General features: G+C 35.1%; 1 protein-coding gene across 1 annotated transcript; it reads left to right on the forward strand.

The window, feature by feature from the left end:
- Positions 1-1,117: 1,117 nt before the first annotated feature.
- On the forward strand, positions 1,118-17,426 carry LOC133288500 (DNA mismatch repair protein MSH5). Its single transcript, XM_061486275.1, has 34 exons — positions 1,118-1,153; positions 2,595-2,626; positions 3,450-3,544; positions 3,781-3,861; positions 3,936-4,008; positions 4,586-4,649; positions 4,903-5,057; positions 5,182-5,283; positions 5,357-5,384; positions 5,465-5,496; positions 5,593-5,650; positions 5,850-5,936; positions 6,638-6,694; positions 7,546-7,647; positions 7,725-7,769; positions 8,343-8,420; positions 8,694-8,744; positions 8,852-8,933; positions 9,580-9,653; positions 9,737-9,836; positions 11,187-11,283; positions 11,356-11,445; positions 11,526-11,590; positions 11,700-11,758; positions 13,785-13,861; positions 13,946-14,032; positions 14,300-14,361; positions 14,472-14,533; positions 15,528-15,581; positions 15,671-15,756; positions 16,349-16,380; positions 16,461-16,484; positions 17,087-17,202; positions 17,302-17,426. The coding sequence occupies exons 1-34, from the start codon at positions 1,118-1,120 to the stop codon at positions 17,398-17,400; spliced, it is 2,442 nt and encodes an 813-aa protein (XP_061342259.1). The 3' UTR covers positions 17,401-17,426.
- Positions 17,427-22,845: the final 5,419 nt, after the last annotated feature.

Consider the following 22,845-nt stretch of genomic DNA (forward strand, 5'->3'; position numbering starts at 1 on the left):
GATAAAAATAAATATTTTTAATAAAAATATCCTTTAATAAAGAATTTATATAATTCTTCAAAAAATATCATATGATATTAATTTTTATATAAATTTATTGATCTGTGTGTCCAAAACATGAATTAATTTTTATAAAAATAAAAATATTCAATATTTTAAAAAATAATATATTGAAAAAAATAATTTTTATTTTAATATATTAATATTAAAATAATATATTAATTTTTTAAAATTACACTGGTCAACGATGTTAATACATCAATCTCTTATCAGACCTTATCCCTTTCCTTAGGCCGGATTAAGTTATACATCGTTTTGATGTATTAAGAGATTCTGCTGTATAAACTTATACTATACAATAGTCACACCAAACAACTGAAAATGTCATAACGTATAGTATAAGCTTATACCATCAGGCCTTATACGTCACACCAAACATGCCCTAATAATATAACCTATCCCATAGAATAATGTATTACTATATAAAAAATATTATTATTCTTCTCAATTACCTAAATTATATCTAATTATGCCAATTGAAATCTAATTTTACGATATTTGGGTAGAATTTTTATTTCCTCAATATTGACACGTGGTTTTGGGCACAATCCAGCGTGTATATTTGCCTTGTTAGAGACTTAGAGCAAGGGAAATGAACACATAAAATATGGACTCGCCTAAATTTACATACAACTACTCACAAAAAAGAATTATATACGGCTTAATTTCAATTTTTTTTCTTGGGTTACATTTATAATAAGCAATTAATTTCATGTAGAAAAAGCCAATGTGAGATCACTTCATGGTCTTACAACAAGAAAAAGAAAGAAGAAAACCTGTTATTGCAGACCGTAGACCATCAGGCTAACTGTTTGGGTTAAATCGGTGAAATTGGGCATTGAATGGTCCTACATCAGGAGCCCATGCTTCATGAAACGAAAAACGACGCCGTATAAATGGTTGCTGAGATCGATATTTTCCACATCACTATATAAAGGAGACCGTCCATTTCGATTTTAGCCCGCTCAAATTCTCGTGACTTTCTCGCATTTGATTTGCAGTTCACGTAACAGTTCACTCGCTCGTTCACTTGCGCGCGGGAACAAGATCGCCGAAAATGGAGGACATGGACGAGATCGATGAAGTTCCGCAGGTTCATCTTTCACGCAATTTGCTTCAAATTTTTCATCTCTTACTTACTGTTTGGCTACCGAGAAGACCGCGTAGAAAGAGAAAGAAAATTCGACAAACTACACTTTTTTTGTATCTGTTTCTGCTAATTCATTTACTCTTTCTTAGTAATCAGACAATGGAACAACGCACACTTTGTTTTGGATTAACGAGGTCAAAACTTAAATGACGCCGTTGTTCTATGCGGTTAACGAGATTATTGCAATTTTTAGTATCGAATCTGAACAAATAGATTATTCACTTGTAGATTACGCACTTTGTTCGTTTAAATTGATGAACTGAAGTTGAAGCTCAAATCGAATGTATTTAGACATTCTGATGATGCTCAATCGTTATATTTATACCTCCGCAGAAGTAACGTTTTGATATCCTATTCTTTAATGACTTTTAACTTCGCTGTAAATTACTTTAGCTAGATTTGTTATAACAATAGAATTCAAGCTTAGTGTATAATAACTAGTCACAATTATTAGCCATCTATGACCGGAGGCATGGCCGTGTCTTCCCCTGTGTGTTGTGCTTCTGTCTACCAGTTACTAGAATGGACAAGTTTAGGAAGAATGAATTTCAATTTCATGACGTGATTTATTTTCACTAACAAATCTGTTCACTGTTAGTGGTATGGTTATGTGTTTGTGTTTTGCTACAACAGCTATAGCAAGTTTTTTGGTTTTGTAATGCATTGCAAGCTGATACAATGGAAATTAGCATAACCGAGAAGTGGAGTAGGTTAATAACTTGAAAAATTAAAGAAGGAAAGAAAAGGAAGGAAGGAAGGAAAAAGGGGGAAATAAGTTGACAAGTCTTCTTAAGGTTTTTGTATTGAATAAATTGATGTAATGTAAATCGGTTTTATATGAGAAGTTTACATGTTTCATATTAGAAGTTAACATGTGAAAGTATTAAATTTTTTTGGCTTGTCCGATTAACAAATTTTATAATAATGCAAATTAAATTGAACACTGTCATAGGATAAGCTATATCACAGATAACTTTAATTGAATACAGAATAAATTTATTGGTACAAAATCAAATTAGATTGGTGTTGAATATTTACTATCTTGGTGGGAAAATACTTTCATTGTATGTGCAACAACCATTGGTTCAAGTGGTAAGGAGCTTGTCCCCCTAACTAGAAGTTTTGAGTTTGAGCCTTAGGAATGGAAAAAATGGTCTTGTGAGAGTCACCCCCAATAATAGGTCCGACAATAATTGAACCGGATTAGTCGGGTAATTGATGAACCAATGGATATATCCTATACGTTCATATATAACTTCTTAAGGATTATGCATAAATAACTCCTCAGGTTCAATACTTGGTTCTTGTGACCTTTTTACTTAAATTGATAGATTTGGTTAGCTGCAACCTTAGTTCCTAATTGAAAATTTTGGACTTTATGTAGGTTTACATGGCTTGCATCCTAAATGGTCACAGGTAAGCTTTTTTTAATACCCCAAATATCTGTTGCCCAATATTGCATGCCAATCTTGTATAAAACTGTTTGGTGTTTGTTACAACCCAGGACCAGAAATGACTGAACTGAAAAGGAATCAAATGAAATTAGATTGTTTAACTGTAATAGCATCAAACTGATCCAAATCAACAATACAAGACATAGTTCTATAACACAAATAAAATGATGACTGATAACAAAAGAGAATTGAAACATAATGGAAAAGTCGAATACAAGTAAAACCATCCAGAAGAATTAGAGAGCTTCTCGTCTCTCTCAAGCCCAATTTCCTTAGTTCCCAAAAGTTGCTAAATCATTCTTCCCTATCCTCCTTATAGTCCCCTCCCCTGGATAACCGAATCCCACTCTCCCTTTCATGCTCCCGGAATGTGAGTTAGGAAGGTGTTGATACCCTATGGTTGCATCTATGATACACCCTAGTGACGGGCGATCCTAACAGTGCTAAAACAAAAATGAGATTTCCTTGTGTTGGGAGTGAAATTCTGTGAAAATTGATGTTGCGGGGAAGATATTTGAAATTGAGTGGCAAATTGTTTCACACACATTGAAAATTAAAAATAACATGTAATGTGCCAACAGGGGGGCAAAAAATGGATAGATAACTATAAAAAAGGCACGTGCAGCTGAATGTGCTTGCTCCTGTTTGATGTTTTCCACTTAAGTTTCTTTACTCCTTCTCTTTTAATTAGCAAAATTGACTCCTCGGACATGGGAAAATCTCTGCCTGAAATTGAATGACATATTCTTTGTTTGATGAGTGAGTTCTCAAATCATTCTTTACAGAATAGGAGTTTCTTATTATGATTCCAACCTTCGCCAACTTTATGTGCTTGAAGTTTGGGATGATGGTGACAAAGGTTTTCCAGTTATTGATCTGGGTATGGTTTCTTTTCTTGTGGTTGATGAATTTGAGTTAAGTTTTAGTACCTATGTTCCTCCTTGATGCCATGTTGCATAATAGTTGAAATTTGAAACTAAGAGCTGATGTGTTCTCTTTTCACACTTGTTGCATTATTGTGCTACATATACACTTGCTGACTTAAAGTTGAATACTTTTCTTATTAGTTATGAATTGTAGTATATGAGTGTCTCTTGGTTTCAACAACTGGTGCAGTGAAATACCAAGCAAACCCTTTGGTCATTTACACAAGTACTAAATGTGAAGAATCCTTCTTGTCTGCTCTGCAACGAAGTGGTATGGTGCACATCATGTTGTTGAGTTATGAAAGACTAGTTTCTGGGACCCTTTTACCTATTGAAGCCATGCAGGTGAAGTAGCTGAGGCTCCTACAGTAAAGCTTGTGAAAAGTTCAATATTCAGCTATGAGCAAGCATGGCATAGGTATTGAAGCTGCTAAAAGAATTTTCAAGCCAAGTGTTTCCGGTGCACTTGTCAATTATGTATTGAATTCTTGATAGACATTGTTTTGTTTAGATTTTTCAGATTCTTAATATTTTCGATATTAAAATTTGATGGAAATTGTATTTTTACGTTGCATGTTGATCTAATGCATGCAACACTTCAAAATATGAATGTTTAGAACTCATCATGCCCTAAGACACACCCACGCACAAGAAGTTTCAATGCTTTAGGAACTTACCTTCCGTTAGAAATAGGGTACTAGGGTCATCTTTTCAGCATACAGTCGACATCATTGCCTCTATTTCTCAACCTAGAAAACTTTCTGTTTTTCAATTGTTCAACTTCAGTGGAAGGGTGAAGCAAAGATCTTAATAATTTTCATCTTCATTTTTAGTTGTAGCACGCATAAATTTTCGTGATTATTTGAAATGAGGCTATTGTGTAACATATTTTATTTGGTGAATTGTCAACTCCTCTAGATCCAATAAACAAGGAAAAATAAAAAGTGTGCTGCATTTCAGAATTCTATTGCTTCTTCTACTTCCTGATTTTACAGATTAATTTACCTTCGGGTGGCGGGGATGGATGGTGGATTAAACGTCAAGGAGAGAATTTACTATGTGAGTCCGAAACTACCCACTATTGTAATTTATCATCTTTGTCTCGGGATATCATAATATTGGATCGTCCAAGCATCTTAAGATATTACTTACAAATGAACGTAATTAGATTAGTATTAAAATATTTTTGTTCGTGGATGTTTAGTTGCTTGTATAAAGTTTGGTATGGGAACAATCCTTCCTGTCCTTCCAATTATTAGTGCAATACTCTTTACAACTTCGCCCCCCTTCTACCTCCCTGTTACAACTGCAGTTGAGTTCCATGATGGACATGGGAAGTGAAGTACAAGTTCGTGCTAGCGGTGGACTTCTTGCAATATTAGAAAATGAGAGGATTGTAGATACTCTTGAGCAAAAGGAATCTGGAAATACATCAATTACAATAGATTCTGTTGAAGAAATTTCACTGTATCCTTGCACTTATTTTACTCAATCCTAAAAGGCAATCCATATTCCACTTTTCAACTTTGTGCTGTTTGAAAGGAGATTATGTTGGGTTTGAAAATTGTCCTTCTTTATAATGGAGATACAGAAATAACTTCCTCAAAGTTGATGCAGCTGCTCATGAAGCATTACAAATATTCCAAATTGACAAGCACCCAAGCCACATGGGAATTGGTAGAGCAAAAGAAGGGTAATTACTGACTTACTCTTAGATATTCTACTTTAAAAATATGTAATTAACTGAGATAATGTCTCAATTGCAGATTTTCTGTATTTGGAATGATGAATAAGGTTTGTTGGAGTTGATTAAATTCAATTCAGTGTGTGCCAGTTTCTTGCCACACTTGATTGATCGTTTATCTTGTATGCAGTGCGTGACTCCAATGGGTAGACGACTTTTGAGGTAGCAACTATAGATATTTGTGAGGTTAAGAACATGTACATCACTCGAAAGTAAGAACTTATAGTGATGTTTTTTTCATCTTTTTTGCTGTATCAGAAACTGGTTCTTGAGGCCTATACTGGATCTCGAAGCTCTAAACTACCGTCTAAATTCTGTATCCATTTATAGTTTAGTATATTAATATATGGTCTAATTATGCTTTATTAATCTGCAGAATCATAAGTTTCAGATTGGATAAAATTTTAAATTTATTGTCCCTTTGTAGGTGAAATGGCTTTTTAGTATTTACCACATGTCTTCAATGAATTATCATTTGATCATGAAAGTTACTGATTTTCTTTGACGAAAAATAGATATTTTTCTTTCTATGCTCAGAAGAACTCATTGCTTCTTTACGCGAAACCCTGAAATCTGTGAAGGACATCCCCCACTTGCTGAAGGTATGTTTCTCTCTGTCTAATAAATTTTGTTCTTGTACTCGTCTGACTATAAGTCCATTGTCTACTATTGAAGCTCTCTCTTTTATATATGTAAAGAACCTTGGGATACACCACCCCAAGAGCTAGCTCAAAGGGTGGGAGTGCCCAAGGCCTTATAAACTCCACATTAGTTGCATATACAACTAATGTGGGACTATATATCTCAACACGCCCCCTCACACAAGAGCTTCTTGGGCTTGAAGAGTGGATAATGCAACAGGCCTAGCCTACCTGTGCTAAGAAACGCCACAAGAGAAAGTGGGGGGCGGCAAAGCTCTGATACCATGTAAAGAACCTTGGGATACACCACCCCAAAAGCTAGCTCAAAGGGTGGGAGTGCCCAAGACTTTATAAACTCCACATTAGTTGCACATATAACCAATGTGGGACTATATATCTCAACAATATAATTAATTGAAAAACAGCATGACGAATGCTCATTACAATATTGGTTATTGCAGGAATTTGTTTTTAATCTTGATCACAAATATTGAACATAATTAATTGTTCAAGCATGATGCTTTTAACAATTACATACTGCAATAATAATGTGTCATCCTATGAGCATATTGTTATGTGAAGATAGCCAGTCGGTTTTATCACAGTTATGGATATGATGTTTGTACTCATACTTTTAAAGATTTGATTTTCAATGATTTAAGAAATTTGACTCTCCAAGCTCCATATGTACCAGCTCTGATTGGACAGCTCTTCTGAAGGTAAATTTATCGTTCATTCCTTTACATTTTTAGTTTCAAATTTTGTTGATTTGAATGGACAATGCTTTCTAATATTGTCTTGTTCCCTCGTGTTGTTTAAATCTATGTTTGCTTCTACATGTTAAGAGAAATCTATATTGTTTTGTTCCTTGAATTTATATTTGCATGACCCCCAATGTCCTTGGAAAAAATATACAGAAACTTCAGAAGACAAATGAAGAAATCTTGCTGCTGGAAAAATGACAAAGTTACGTCATTAGGGGGAGTCCAAAACATGGGAGACCTTTATCAATGGGCTAAGTAGGAAATTCAAACCACAATAAGTAGACTTGTCACCACATCTTAATCCAAAACTTTAAGGAATTAAATTTATGGGTCATTTCCACTAATATGGTCCTAACTTAGTCCATTCGTAATAAATGTGGGGTTCCTTTACTCATCACTCAGGCTTGAATTTTCAACGAGTAAGTTACAAAATTGGTCAAACGTGAGGAGGAAATGTTGAGCTCAGGCTCTTGTCACTGAAGAGTTGTGCAAAAAATTGAACCACTTAAATGATAGGAAGACTCTTACGTTGTTTTCACTGCCAAATGATAGATCAATGTAATAGATGAGCAGTACATTTGGGTACTGTTTATTTTTTTTGGTAGACAAGGTACTGTTTAATTTAATGAATCCATTTCACATGTAAGTTGCATAATATCAAGAGGATGCCTTCATTCTTAGAATGTTCATAACAGTTCAATAAGTTTTCTTGTGCAGCTCATAACTGTTTACCATCGTATAAATTTGCAGTGAACATCACATTTTGGGGCTCTAGCACTGTTTTTTATATTCTTTTTATCCTTCAGAGTATTTGTGCGCTGTTGCATGTAAACAAGATATTTGAAGTTGGAATTTCCGAAGGTCTTCGAGAAGAATTGAAGAATTTGAACTTGGATATTGTTGAGAAGGTACAGATCCGTTCTATTCAAGTGCACTTGTGTAGGTCCTAGCTTAAATGAGTTTTTGGTGCCAAACATTACTGCAGGCAAGTTCGTGCATAACAACAGAGCTTGCTTATGTCTATGAGCTAGTAAGTTTTATTTATTTCTCTTCTACTAATTAGCAGCAAAAAATACATTGTTTATAATAATGCTTTGATGCTTAAAGGCATTGATTTTATATGTTGGGGGGGATTAAAGCATCTTAAAAGTCAATGCAATCGAGAAACTTGTTTAATACTGTTGAGATATATAGTCCCACATTGGTTGTATGTGCAACTAATGTAGAGTTTATAAGGTCTTGGGCACTCCCACCCTTTGAGCTAGCTTTTGGGGTGGTGTATCCCAAGGTTCTTTACATGGTATCAGAGCTTCGCCGCCCCCCACTTTCTCTTGTGGCGTTTCTTAGCACAGGTAGGCTGGGCCTGTTGCATTGTCCACTCTTCAAGCCCAATAGGCTCTTGTGTGAGGGGGCGTGTTGAGATATATAGTCCCACATTGGTTGTATGTGCAACTAATGTGGAGTTTATAAGGTCTTGGGCACTCCCACCCTTTGAGCTAGCTTTTGGGGTGGTGTATCCCAAGGTTCTTTTCAAATACGTTTGGCGGTTTGGGTATGAGTATTATATTTGGATTCCTGTTATAACCGACAGTGTCTTTTGCAGGTAATTGGTGTTATTGATGTAACAAGAACTAAAGAGAAGGGATATACGACTGTGGTGAAAGAAGGTTTCTGTGATGAGGTTAAACCTAATTTCCTTGTTCTTTTCTTTACTTTAGTATGCCAATAATGAATTTAGGTAAAATGCTCATGCAGTTCAAGTTGAAAAATCACGTGTTAATCAAATTGTTTCTCTCGCGCATGTGCCTTGATGAGATTTTTAACAGACTAATTAACCCATAGATGTTGAAGTTTAATCTAATTCATAAAATCTTCTTCCTTCATGAGGTAAACTTTGTCTTTACTGTGGCTAACATTTAATTTCTGGACTTGGGATAAATTTGTTATTGTGTAGTTGGATGAGCTGAGGCAAATATATGAGGAACTGCCGGAATTCCTGGAAGAGGTAGCTTTTGGTGCAAATCTTAATTGAGTAAAAGACTACATATACATATATATATATATATATATATATATATATATATATTTTTCATCACGGTAAATGTTTTGCAGGTTTCATCAGTGGAACTTGCACAACTACCTGTTCTATGCAAGGACAAGCTTGTTCCTTGTATTGTTTATATACAGCAAATAGGTAGTTTTGACTCTGAATTATATTTGTATCCAGAAAATGTGCTAATGGGTCATTTCATTACTCTTCCTTTCTGAAATATATTCGCTAATAGAAGCTTTTATTTTTCAATCAACTAATTCATAGAAGGCGATTGGTATATCAGCATTACTTTCCTTGCAACTAATATTTGTTGGATTATCATACCAACTGCCAAAGCATGTACAGCTGAAAGTAAATAGGGCTGGAGACTTGGCTCAATATTCACCATTTGTCTCTTACTGTCTTTAGGCTTTCAATTTTTCAGGGTTTTGTGTTCAAATCCCTACACAACCTGCTATTCCATTTTTCCTCGCCATCTCTCCTATATTCCTTTTTGAGTGACCTCCTGTTGGAAGTCCCATTTCCAACACCTCATACTACAAAATAAAAATAAAAATGCTGATTAGAGCATCCCAGAGTAAATAAAATCTGATGGTCTTAGAACAAATGAACTCAGTTGAGTGTTTGGATTCTTTAGTTCACCAATCGCAGCGTCTGAATCAAAAATAAAAAAGATTTTTCATATAAGCTGTATAGAAGTTGAGTAGTTTGTATTGTACAATTTATTGGACGCCTGTTTAAGAACACTTGACATGTTATTATTGCATATTGTTTTTGTTTACTGCAGGATATTTAATGTGCATCTTTGAAGAAAAACTTGAAGAAACCGCTCTGGAGAAACTTGTAGATTGGGAATACACAGTATGTTGGTGTTTGCACTCGGTTAAGTAATTTACGGATTATGTTCTATTTTGATGGAAATATATTAATCCGTAAACTTGTAGTTCTGTGATGCAGACGGAGAGACAAAAAGATACTTTTATCGGACACCAAAGACACGAGAATTGGACAATCTTCTAGGAGATATCTATCATAAAATTCTAGGTGTTTAAGTATTTGATATTTCCCTGATTTTTATTTTTTTTAACTTTTTGGCGTGTTTATTTTAATTTTGTTTTGGAAATATATATTTTTATTTATCTTTTATTTCTCTCTCAATATTTGAATTTCAAATTGGATTATGATTTCAAAATCTTAACATTAGTTTAAAACCATTTTTAATCAAATGAAGAATGAATTAAAACTAGTTATGGCATACCATGAATTTACATAATTTGTTTAGGGAGTAGAGCATGTAATATTAAGTGTTGACACAGAAATTAGAACTTAATAAAAAATATGAAAGTATGTTGACACAGAGAATGTTGAGAGTGCCCCGTTGCCTTTTTAATTCCTCTCCCACTTAGCACCCCAAGGCCCACTCCATTGTTTAGGCCTTCCCTGAAATATATATATATATATATATGGGATAGGTTATTCTACCTACCATTTTTTTTGCCTACCTTTGCCTACCACCCTCCAACACCGTTAGATCAGAATCTCATTTGTTTAGGGAGAGAGAAAGATAAAAATTTGTTAAGATTCTGATCTAACGATGTTGGAGGGTGGTAGGCAAAAGCAGGCAGAAAAAATGGTAGGTAGAATAACCTATCCCTATATATATATATGGGGAAAGTACTTCTTATGTGACTGCAGAAGGGAAAAAGTGCAGCAACACTTACTTTTATCAGGATACGCGTCCGAATCCTGGTTTTTTTTTTTTGATAGAATCCGCGCGTGTATCCTAGGATCCGCACGTGTATCCTAGTGTTAAAAATTTGCTGCAACTTTTCTCATCAGCAGTCACATGAGAAGCGACGGACCCTATATATATATATATATATATATAGGGAAAAGTGTGTATCATTTTAAAGGATGTAAAGTTGTGTCATTTTAAGTGAGAGAAAGAGATAGATAAAAGAGGAGAGAGAGTGGACAAAAAATATAAAGGTGTGAGTCTCATCTCTTTGTGAGAGTGAAATGACACAAGTTATGTCATTTAAAAGGATAAACACTTTTTTCATATATATATATATTTAATATTTCTACAATGAACGCAGAAAAAACGAACTCACATATATATATATATATATAGGGCTTAACATTTCTGCAGCAGCCGTAGATAGTGTTATCTACCGCTGACACAGAAAAGTGGGCCCCACGGCTTTAAAAAAAAAAAAAAACTCAGGATCCGTTGCCGTATCCTAGGATCTGGACGCGGATCTTTGTTTGCTGTAAGTACAGCAGCTGCAGAAATCATTTTGCCATATATATATATATATTCAAGACTTGGCAGCTTGCCTTCATAATTATAACACTTGGTTCAAGTCTTATTTCTGAATACTGTCATTCAAGATATGGAGAGGGCGATCACCAGAGACTTGTTTTCTCGCATACTATTGTTCTCAACCCATTTGATAAAGGTGGCAACTTTTGCAGCTGAACTGGACTGGTAAGAGAAATTTTGTCATTATAATACCTGGTGCTTGCGCAGACTTTTTTATTGTTGATAATTTTATTTCAGTTTTTTGTCAATGGCATTGGTTGCTCGGCAGAACAATTATGTCAGGCCTTTATTGACCGAAGAAAACGTGCTTGAGATAAAAAATGGAAGGTTCAAACCATCAAGTTGATAAAGAACCTCTTGAAAATGGAGAACTATTGATATGATTAATCACTTGGTTCTGTTTGTAGGCATGTTTTGCAAGAAATGACTGTAGAGACATTTATTCCTAATGACACTAAGATTCTTCATGATGGTAAACCGATGTAGACATACATGATTGAATAATAGCTAACTTGTGTCCTCGATATCTGATTTGATCAAATTATACTGTTTAATCCCTGTTCAATTGCTCTTTACATCAGGAAGAATAAATATCATCACTGGTCCTAATTTTTCTGGGAAGAGTATCTATATAAAGCAGGTCAGTTATTAGTTATTTGTCTTTCTGGGATATGTGTATGCTCTAGGACATTTGGTCCTACTGTTTTAAATAGCAATAATGTTGAAAAGGTCTTATTTATGACCTATATCTCTAGTCTCCAAATGAATAGAATGTTTCAGAACTATAAGTGTTTCAAATTCTGGTTGTTATTATTCATCTGGTCCTACATCCCTGCAAACTATAATTGTTAAGAGTTCATGAATTTTGAACAGAACGAAGTTACAGATCCTAAACAGGTTACAAACCATGAGAGATAACATCCCAGTAGAAATAATAGTTCCTATATAAGAATTTCACAAATCATAAATACAAATTGAATGATTTGTTACAGGTTTGCGGGCCACACATGTCTCTATCGTAATGTCAGTGTTGTGTTTCTAGATTGTGAGACAATTAGCCATTTATTATCTCACTTCCCAGCTGCAAGATAGTTGTTGTGTAGTTCTTTGGTACATTTGGTGAATGTTCTATTTGTCCATTGAGCATGGAACATTTTCGATCATAAAGAAATTTCAGGAGCAGTAAAGAGTGCAATTCTCTTTGGAGAATTACAATATATTTTTTTCTTCTTTTGTACTTACAAACTTAAAATACCTTTATTTATTTGGTTTGTAGTTCTTCAATATTTCGATGGCCTCCGTACTGGGATGAAGTTGTCTTTTTAAGCTCTTTATGGTTTTAGCCTTTTAGGTAATGGATATTTTGGAGGGGTTTACTTGTGATGGTGGATTTGTAGAGAGAATGGCGAACTTGTCTGTTTTGGTCGTGGGTTTTGCATTTTTTTGTTTTCCGTCAGTGGGATATTTTATTCTTTGTACTTCCCTCACAAATTTTCATCTATTATCCAAAATAAAAAAGAATTTAATTTGTATGTAACATTAATATAAAATTATTTTATATTGTTAGTTAATGATTTGTTATCACATTTAGTGAGTATTATGTGATACTAATAAGTATGCTAGTGAGTAATAACAAATGAATTGTCAAACTTATTAAATAACATAATAATACAATATGTAAAACTACTTTACACAAACATTATATTAAAATTAAATTTATAAAAAAATTTAATGTTTCTTGTATATCATCTTATCTATGTATGATTACCTTAAAGTAAAATGAATGAATATAAATAAAAATAAAAACTTAACATTCATTGTCTATTTGTTGTATTATGTGATGGTCCTGTGCTTAGGCTTGGCAAAAATGAGCCAACCCGATCGGCTAAAATGAGTCGGGTTGGGTTAGGGAAAATGAGTTAGTAACTCGAGTCAGCCCAACTCGTTTCAGCTCGAAAAAAACCGAGCCAACCCACGGGTCAAACGGGTTGGCTCGCGTCGGGTTATTTTTTTTTTTAATATAAAAGTATAAAAATTAATGAAGGTAAAGTGGAAAGCTAAAACCTAAAATTCCAATTCCAAAGACCCAAACAAAAATACCCTGCAGCTGCCAATAAGTCTAAAACCGTGCATTAAGGACCTTTTTTATAGTATGTGTGACAGTATGAATGTGGTGCCAACTGCCAATAAGTCCAAGTCCAAATGCAAAATTTTCTATGGTTTATCTGTATAATGTCTTTGTATTGAATAAATTAATAATTTAGGAAAAAAATTTAGAAATTATAGCATCAATGGAATTTTATTTTATTTTTTCATTTTTTCGAGCCAACCCTAACCCGACTCGAGTCGGATTGGGTTGAGTTTCTTGCTCATTTATTTCGAGCCAACCTTCACCCGACTCGTTTTTTCAGGTTGAACACGGGTTGAGTCAGATTGAGCCGGATTGGCCCGTTTTGCCAACCCTACCTGTGCTTATCCAGCTTTCAAGACCAAAAGATTTTTGTGAGGGACTGTTGAAAACAAAAATAAAATTCTTGGTTTCTACAGAACAGTTCTTCGGATAGTTGATCCCTTAGCATTCTGTCTAAAGTGTGGCTACTTCATGACATTACGGTCCTTGCTCCTTGTTGCACTATGATCACAAACTAACGAAAAGTGCTTTACAGGTGGCTTTAATTGTTTTCCTCTCCCACATTGGTAGTTTTGTGCCAGCTGATGCAGCAACCGTGGGTCTGACAGATAGGTGTGATTTTCTTATAACCCATGTATTTTTTTAGTTGATATTTTGGAATTACAATCTTAATGTTATATTTTTATTTTTTTGCAGAATATTTTGTGCAACGGGAAGCAGGCTTATGACAGCAGAAAAATCAACATTTATGATTGATCTACATCAAGTGGGGATGATGCTCAGGTATACCCAGAGAAAGGCTGATCGATAGCTCCAATACATTGAAGTAAATGTGATCTTTGGCAAAATCTGTACAATCTCCTAGTATTTGGATTGCTGTGTGGGATGACCCTCTTTTCCATAATACTTAACATATTTTATAATCGCAGATGTTCCTCTAAATGGTTTTATCTGAACAATTAAATAGATGGACGGTTCCACGAGATTTGTGGTTTACTACACAAACAGTAGATTTTAATTTATTTTTTTTAATGTGGTGGAAACCTGCAGGCATGCTACTTCACGATCTCTTTGTTTGATGGATGAATTTGGTAAAGGTACTCTTACCGAAGGTCAGTTTATGTAATGTTTATGAAGTGCCTAAATCATAATTATATGGAATGTGTGTGTGTCTGTATTGCAGATTCTAATTTTTAGAATAAATGTTTCTATCTCCTTTCAGATGGCATTGGTCTGCTTGCTGGGACCTTAAATCACTTTGTCACGTGTGATGAACCTCCAAAGGTTTAAGAGTTTTGATTCCTGAATATATGTATGATACATCAGTTTAATTTTCTTTCAAATTTGAAAAATTGATATATTTTTCATTATGCCCTTCTTTTGCTATTAGGAAATGTTCAGTCTTATCAATATTTGTTTATGGTCTAACTTTGCCTCTTTACTGGAAGGCAATTTTAATTGGGCTTTGCTATATTTATATATCGACTCAACCTCTGAATAATTCAAATTTACATTTGTCTTAAAGGGAAATACATTAATTGTGAGAACAATTTCATAGAAATGACATGGTTTTTACCATATTGATTAGTTTTTTTTGAATAAAATTTATTTTCCATTCTTCACAGTTCACATATATAATTATATATCCTTCTTCATGGATTTATTTTATCGATTTAATCCATCAAACTTCAAAATCTCAACAATCTAGTCCCTCTGTCCATTTTACCTTAGTGCTGGCGATAATGTTTTTATATTTCACATTACCAATATACAGATCTCTCTACTGTGTGTATATTTTAACTCAACTTTTCAGTAATTAACTTATCATTTTCTTAGCAGCATGCTTTTAATCTTTTCATAGCATCTGCCAGCTATGAACATCTTTGTGTTGCCAGTTGGCCCTCGTATCCCATCTTTAAACTTACAACTGTGTATTTCCCTTGTAAAGGTCTCTTTTTGTTATTTCTATTATTAACTTGTCAAGGTTCATTACATATGATTGTATATTTATGAACTAATCAATGTTCAGTAATCATGAGACTAAAAGTTAAAAATTCATTCCTTTATCCATGTTGTTATTGAAGACAATTCCCCAGGAAATTTTATGTAGAGGAAGTAGCACCTCGAACTCTAGAGTTTAACTGTAATTAAAATGTATAATTACAAAACTGGTGAAATGAATACATGCAGTTATGCATTTGTTTCTCTTTTTGAAAACTAAGAAGCACTTTCTAATGAGAGGTTGTAATTTTGGCCATTTGTTGTGTGAATTGTGTAGGTTTTTGTGTGTACTCATCTAATGGATTTATTGCATGGACGTTCCTTGACCAAGGTTGTGCACTTATGCTTGTGCATCATTGTGGAGTTGAAATTTTTAATCTCTCGAGTGATCATGAACATAATTCCTTTGGACTATTGCAGTCAGAGCATATTAAGTTTTACACAATGAGTATCCTGAGGCCTGACGACAATTCCACACATATTGAAGACATTGTGTTTTTATATAGGTATCTTTTTGTTGGTTCTGTCATTCAGAGTATGCTAAGAATTCTATTTACCATCAGAACATCATTTGTTGTCGACGAATTTGATAGAAAGGCTATTGTACTTGATCTGTCAATTTTACTAACATATATATATGGGTCCGTCGCTTCTCATGTGACTGCTGATGAGAAAAGTTGCAGCAAATTTTTAACACTAGGATACACGTGCGGATTCTATCAAAAAAAAAAAAAAAAAAAACAGGATTCGGACGCGTATCCTGATAAAAGTAAGTGTTGCTGCACTTTTTCCCTTCTGCGGTCACATAAGAAGTACTTTCCCCTATATATATATTCATTAACCTTATAAATGCAATCCTTTGGCTTTTGCCGAAGACTCCGGTGATGGAAATCTGAATGCTAAAATTTATATATTTGAGCATACATTTCTTCCAATTAGCTTACCTGATACGTAATAGTCTACACATATGATAGTATTTGGTTCATTCGATAGTAGTGACTCTTCGTACTTTGTTTAGAGTATTGAAATTTGTATATAATTGAAGTGGTTCTACTATCTGAGGATATTTTGGCTTTGTGATTGTCATATCCTACGCAGGCTTGTCCCTGGGTATGCACATCATAGCTATGGTACGCTTTTGCTTTATTAGCATTTTATATCTATTGAAATATTGATGAAAATGACACGGGTAGCTTTTGGAATCGTGCAGGGCTTCACTGTGCACTGCTTGCAGGTAATTTACAAGATTACTGTTTAAAAATGTATTATCTGATCAAAAAAATTCTGTAAAGCATATTTCTCCTTCTTTTATATTTTAATCGATGCTTGTGTTTGTTGCTATTTCATTGTAAAAAATCCATACCTGGGTTTAAACTATAGCAATGGTAGGGATGAGACTGACAGGTGGGTGGAACATGAGGTATTGGTAAAGTCTGTACTTGGGTAGAAAGTAATCCCTTTCTGAGGAATTATTGAATTCCTTGAGAAATCTATTGCTAAAGAATGCTCTTATGGGGTGGCATTTGAGACTTCTAAACTCGTTTTAAATCTCAAAAGTCAAAAGTCATATTTGAACTACCTTATCCTATTGTCTCTGCAAGGGGTGATGAACTTTGAAAACACTAAAATAAAGTCTTATAACTGATTCTAATCTAGGATCAGCCTCAATTGGCTGCCTTTAAGAGCGAGGAAAAGGAAAGTAAAGCATTACTTGATTTTACAATCACTAGTTGTACCTATGCAGTCAGCTTCATAAGTTCGCACTATCTGATAGGTGTAATAAGTCTGCTTTTCCACTCTATTTTTCTGATAGAACAAGCTACAACGTTCATGCAGGTGTGCCAGTTGGAATTATAAAAAGAGCAGCAGTTGTGTTGGATGCTGTTTCAAATAACAATTATGTGGAGCGGTTATGCAACGAGAATATCTCAGCTCAAGATCATCAGTACAAGGTGTCATTTTAATTTCAAGAGACAAATTACAGATATTACATTTTGGATATTGTTTACTAATCTTGGACATGTTTATTTATATTTCTGAGTTGAATGCAGGATGCCATGGAGAAGTTGTTGGAATTTGATATTGACAAAGGCGACATAAACCTTTTTTTTGAGGATATATTTTCTCTAGTTCTAAAGCATCATGACTGAAGTCTTTTGCTGGTAGTTTTAATGGGAATATTATTATGTTTTTCTTATTGACAACTTTTTTCCCTTCCCTTTCTTTCCTCGTTTTTTGGTTGATTTTGTTAACAGCTTGGATTCGTATCAACTCTTCATCTTGAAGCAGTTGGATCTTCATCCTCTCTTTTTTTTTTTTCTTTGAAGACAGGATCTTCGTTCTCTTATTAATATAGGTCATCACTACCTGATCAATGAAAACATTAATAGCTTCGATGTATGACCATGATTCATATGGTGTAATTAATGGTCGAATAAATGGCCATGTATTAGAATTTCTTTTACATTGATTATACTCGTAAAACATCTTTCTTACGGGAAATGCATTTTGTCATGGGTACACCTTCATCCCATGTTACGCCTTTTACCATCTTCAATTAAAATTATACTATTGGCTAACCGGTGATCGCCTCTCAGGAAGTGATGTGACTCTGGCATGTGATGTTTTCCAAGTTAAAAATAATAAAAAATCAGTCATAAAAGAGCATTTTATGTATATTAATTACTATTATTAGTTAGTTTTTTATTTCAGTTTATTTTTCATCTTTTATATCATTTTTGCAGGTTAAAGCAAGAAGAAATAGGAAAATTGAGAAAAATTAAAAAAAGGAAAGTGGCGCTACCCGCGCCACTTTGGCGCTGTTGCAGCGCCGAAAATATACAAAGACCAGAGAGTTGGCGCGAGACCCGTGCCAGAATGGCACCCGCGCGAGAAATCGACGTACGCACGGACTTCAGCATGGAGGCAATTCGAACTTTAAAAGATGCTGCGAGGGTTCCTTTGGGGATACTTTTTGACGACGGAGCAGAACAAGGATTCGTGAGGGAGGAGAAGAGCAGAGGATCGTTCTTCGTTTGTCCTAGTAATTTTATTTTGAATTCTATTTTATAATTGTATGTCAGCTATGTCTATGGCTGGCTAATTACTTTTTATTGTAGTTTGGGTCACGAGCCCTATGTGAACCTTTTTTACGCTGGATTGATTTATAATTCTCGTTTATATAATTATCTTTATCTCTACTTTGTTCGTAATTTATATTTTCTTTGTTAGAATTGATCACTCTAATAGTTGATAATAGTCTGAGGGTTAGAACCCTAGATAGGGATATTGGGGTTTTCATCCTGAAAGGGGGTAGGATAACGGTTCGTATGCATGCTAGGAATAGATGTGTATTGAATTGCGGATGCCCAAATTATAGAGTTCATCGCTTAATTTTCATGAGGGGTTGCTAAGGGATTAGGATTCCAATTGAGATTAAAGGGTTAAATTGCCAAGGGATTGAGATTTAACTAATTATTTTAGATAATAATTTATCCGAGTAATTTTATAAATGAATATTGTAAATCAATCCAAAGTAAGAAGTGTGGATCATAAGGTGAGTGCGCTCTAGCTACAATGTTTTTCTCATTTTTACAAATCAATTCTCTTTTTATTATTCTTTTTCTCATAATTAAAAATACAAAAACAAGTCTTTATTTTCAATTCTCACTTTCACACAATCCCAATTACTTGTAACAAACAAACCCTTTTGAACTTTTCCATTCTTGAAAGGACTATTATTTGATATACGATCACAATCCCTGTGGAGACGATACTCTACTTATCATTATATTACTTGTGCGATCGGTATACTTGCCGGTGAGCATCAAGTTTTTGGCGCCGTTGCCGGGGATTGGCTTTCTTGTATCAATTAATTTTGATTTTTAAGATTTGATTTTTCTTTTATTTTAATTTTTGATTTTTTTGTGATATTTGAACAAGTGCTACTAATCTCTTTTCCAAGTTGTATGCGAGGTAAAGAGCCCGAGTTTTCACTTGATTTGGAGATCACAAAGACAGAGAAGAAAAACAGGAAATTTGCTCGGAAGAACCTTGTATTCAACGAGTTAGATATTCTGTCAGAAGAAGAATACACCATGGCAGGGAACAATGAAGAGGACAATCCGCTCATGGATACCATTCTGACTCCATTATTCAACAGACCCAATGCGAGCATTGTCCATCCTGAAGTGGGCAACAATAATTGGGAGCTCAAGTCTGATAATATTCGACTGGTGGAGAGAGCTCGGTTTGGTGGAGAGGATGATGAAGACCCTCATAGGTTCGTAAACCGATTCCTGATGATCTGTGACTCGACCAAGCATCCTCAAGTGTCCAATGATGCAATCCGATTAAGGCTGTTCCCTTTTGCTCTTAAAGGAAAAGCTTTGAATTGGTTGGAGAGGCAACCTGCAAGAAGTATTCCCTCATGGGAGAATTTATCAAACAAGTTCTTTGCTGAATTCTTCTCATTGGAGAGGTACAATCAAATGGTGAATGATATCACCAATTTCACCCAAGCTGAGGGTGAAACTATGTGTGCAGCCTGGAACCGCTTCAAAGATCTAATGAGGAGGTGTCCTCATTACCCCATGACCAATGGTGATCAGGTCAGGATCTTCTTCAACGGTTGTAAACCGGAAATCCGAATGGTTTTGAATGGTGCAGCAGGTGGTAGCATTAAGTCAATGAGAGCAAATGCGACTCTTGAATTGATTGAGAGGATGGCTGCCAATGAAAATGAAGTGCTGTCATCCAAGCCTAAGAGAGGAATCCTTCAACTGGAAGGTAATGATGCGGCGCTGGCTGAAAACAATTTGTTATCTCAGAAGATAGCAAATTTGACCTCAAGGCTTGACAAGATGCAGCTTGCTGGTATTCAGACTAAAGTTGCTGCTGTTATTTGTGAATATTGCAAGGAAGGTCATGAATCTAATGAATGTCCTACCTTGCTATCTGATGATCCTCCTCAACAAGTGCATGTTAATGGCGTTTGGTATGATCAGAGACCTCAGCCACAAAACATCCCTAGGAATCAGAATTATCCTTCTGGAGGCAATAATTTTTAGAGGAGAGTATAAGGAACTGGACTTGATTTCAAGTCTAATAATTATCTGCAGCCTCCACCAATTCCAGCTAACGAACCCTTTGATTTGGAGAGGTTAGTTGCACAAATGGCTCAACACTCTAGTGCTTTCATGGAGGAGACAAGGGCCAATACCAAGAACACACAGACTTATATCAGAAATTTGGAGACTCAAATTGGCCAACTGGCTAAGCAAATTGCTGATAGAACTCCAGGCACCTTCCCTAGTAACACAGTCACCAATTCGAGGGAAGATTGTATGGCCATCACAATTAGAAGTGGAAAAATACTTCCATCCCCCGAGGTTAAAGAAAAGCTAGACACTGCAGGTGAGCCAGAAAAAGAAAAAGAAATTGAAAAACCTGCTGAAGTGGTGAAGCCAGTGGAAAAGAAGAAGCATGAATTGAGTCCCGAATATGTGAGGGCCATGGCACCCTATCCTGAAAGATTCAAGAAGGATGCTCAGAAGCAACATTATGACAGATTTCTTGATATATTCAAGAAATTGCATGTCAACATTCCCTTTGCTGAAGCTCTGGCTTGCATGCCCAATTATGCTAAGTTCATGAAGGACTTGTTATCAAGAAAGCATAAGTTGCAAGAGTGCCAAACAGTAACACTCATTGAAGAGTGTAGCGCCATAATACAGAAAAAGTTTCCACCCAACCTTAATGATCCAGGGAGTTTCAATATTCCGATTGAAATTAGGAATACTAAAATTGGCAGGGCATTATGTGATCTAGGGGCTAGCATTAATTTGATGCCCCTTTCTGTTTGTAATTCCTTGGGGATCACCGAGTTGAAGCCTACTTTGGCATCTCTTCAACTTGCTGATAAGTCTGTAAGGAAGCCTAGTGGAATAATAGAAGATATTCTTGTGAAGGTGTACAAGTTCATCTAGCAAAGACGCTTGTTTTAGACCTTTCTTAGCTACATCTCGTGTCATGATTGACGTTGAGAATGGGAAGCTAAAGTTAAGGATGAATGATGAGTCTGTTACCATCCATGTCTTTGACTCTATGAAACAATCTTCTAGCAAGGGCGCTTGTTTTAGACTCGAGCAAGCGGGGAAGGAAGAGAAATCTTCTAGTCAAGAGCTTGATGAAGAACTTGAGGCGCATAAGATTGTTCCTGCTAAGGAAAAAACGAATGTAGTGTTTGAAGTTCCTGAAAAAGCTGATGATTACAAAGAAGATGGTACCTCAAAAGTGAAATTGAAGGATCTTCCTCAAACTCTAAAAGATGATGTCAAAGAGTTGAGGACGCCTCAAATGAGGCGTAATCCTACAAAGAAGAAGGCAATGAGAAAGGAAGTGGTGAAACTCTTTGATACGAGTTGGAAGAGACACCGGGAGCTAAAGTTTGACAAGAGACACCGAGACTCTATCTCTCGGAAAAATCAATGCTTCAAAGAGTTCCTCACATGGATTCATGGTCTGAATCAAATCTGGGAATGGTGGTCTCATACACCAAGGCATCCAGTACCACCGGATCCTCCATTTGCTGAGTCATCCCACGCTGCTGAAGGGGATGACATGGAGGGTTGATTATATCTCCTTGCTGACGGAGATTTTGTATATTAGTTTATTTTTCTGTTTCGTATTTTTAGTTACTTTGTGTTAGTATATCTCTCTCTGATGTTTTAACGTGCGCATTATAGTTTATCCTATATGCCACTGTTTGTTCCATTGTGCAGGTTTTTCTTCTTTCTTGTGGTTTAATTATTGCTGAGGACAACAATTCTCTAAATCTGGGAATGGTAGGCTTGCATCTTAGAACTGCTGCAATTCTTCTATCAGGGGAGATATTCTAACTCTTTTAATTTTCGTAGTTATTTTTGTAGTATTTTGTGTGCTCTTTATTTTTATCTAAAAAAAAAATGATCTGTTTTTCAAGCAATTTTCAGGTTTGAATGTGCTTATTTAGTTAATGTGCTTGACTGAATTTTGGGAAGCATGTTGTATGAACTTCTGGCATGATATTGTATGGGCATGAGTTGACTTCATGATTGCTCGTTTGTCTGAATTTTGTGATTGAATGATTAATGATGCCTGATATTTCTTGTGGAAGTCTAGCTTGACATCATAGCTGGTGAGGTTTTGTGCTTAAACACTTATTTTATTCTGAGAGACCTCACTGTGATAGCATTCTAGAACTTGCTCTGTTTCTCTGAGATGCATGCATTGGTTGATATGATAAAGGCATTTTGTTCTTGTCAGCTATTAGCTAAAAATAACCCACCTGTATGAATTTTTCCATTGCTAACCCTTTTGAGCCTGAGCCTTTTTGTTCATAATTCCTGATTGATGGCTTAGCCCATATCCATGTGACTTACCTTAATTGAGATTGAATTACTGATGTGTTGAAAAATAAAATAAAGAAATTGAGGTAAGCTCCACAAAGGTCAAGTAATTAGGGGAGGTAAAATGTCATTTGTGCCCTTAAAAGAAAAGAAAAAGAAAAAGGGTGAATGTAAAGAAAAGGTGGTTGATAGGAATTAATTCCCGAA

The sequence above is a fragment of the Gastrolobium bilobum genome, unplaced genomic scaffold, assembly GCF_033153095.1.
Source record: "Gastrolobium bilobum isolate Gb01-03AN ecotype WA unplaced genomic scaffold, APGP_CSIRO_Gbil_v1 utg2184, whole genome shotgun sequence".
Lineage (NCBI taxonomy): Eukaryota > Viridiplantae > Streptophyta > Magnoliopsida > Fabales > Fabaceae > Gastrolobium > Gastrolobium bilobum.

Excerpts from the sequence above, each read along its gene's own strand:
- LOC133288500 (XM_061486275.1), top strand. The coding sequence starts at position 1,118 with ATGGAGGACATGGACGAGATCGATGAAGTTCCGCAG. Across the intron at positions 8,421-8,693 it reads AAGAAGGTTTCTGTGATGAG|TTGGATGAGCTGAGGCAAAT; the intron begins GTTAAACCTAAT and ends GTTATTGTGTAG. Across the intron at positions 9,837-11,186 it reads TATCTATCATAAAATTCTAG|ATATGGAGAGGGCGATCACC; the intron begins GTGTTTAAGTAT and ends CTGTCATTCAAG.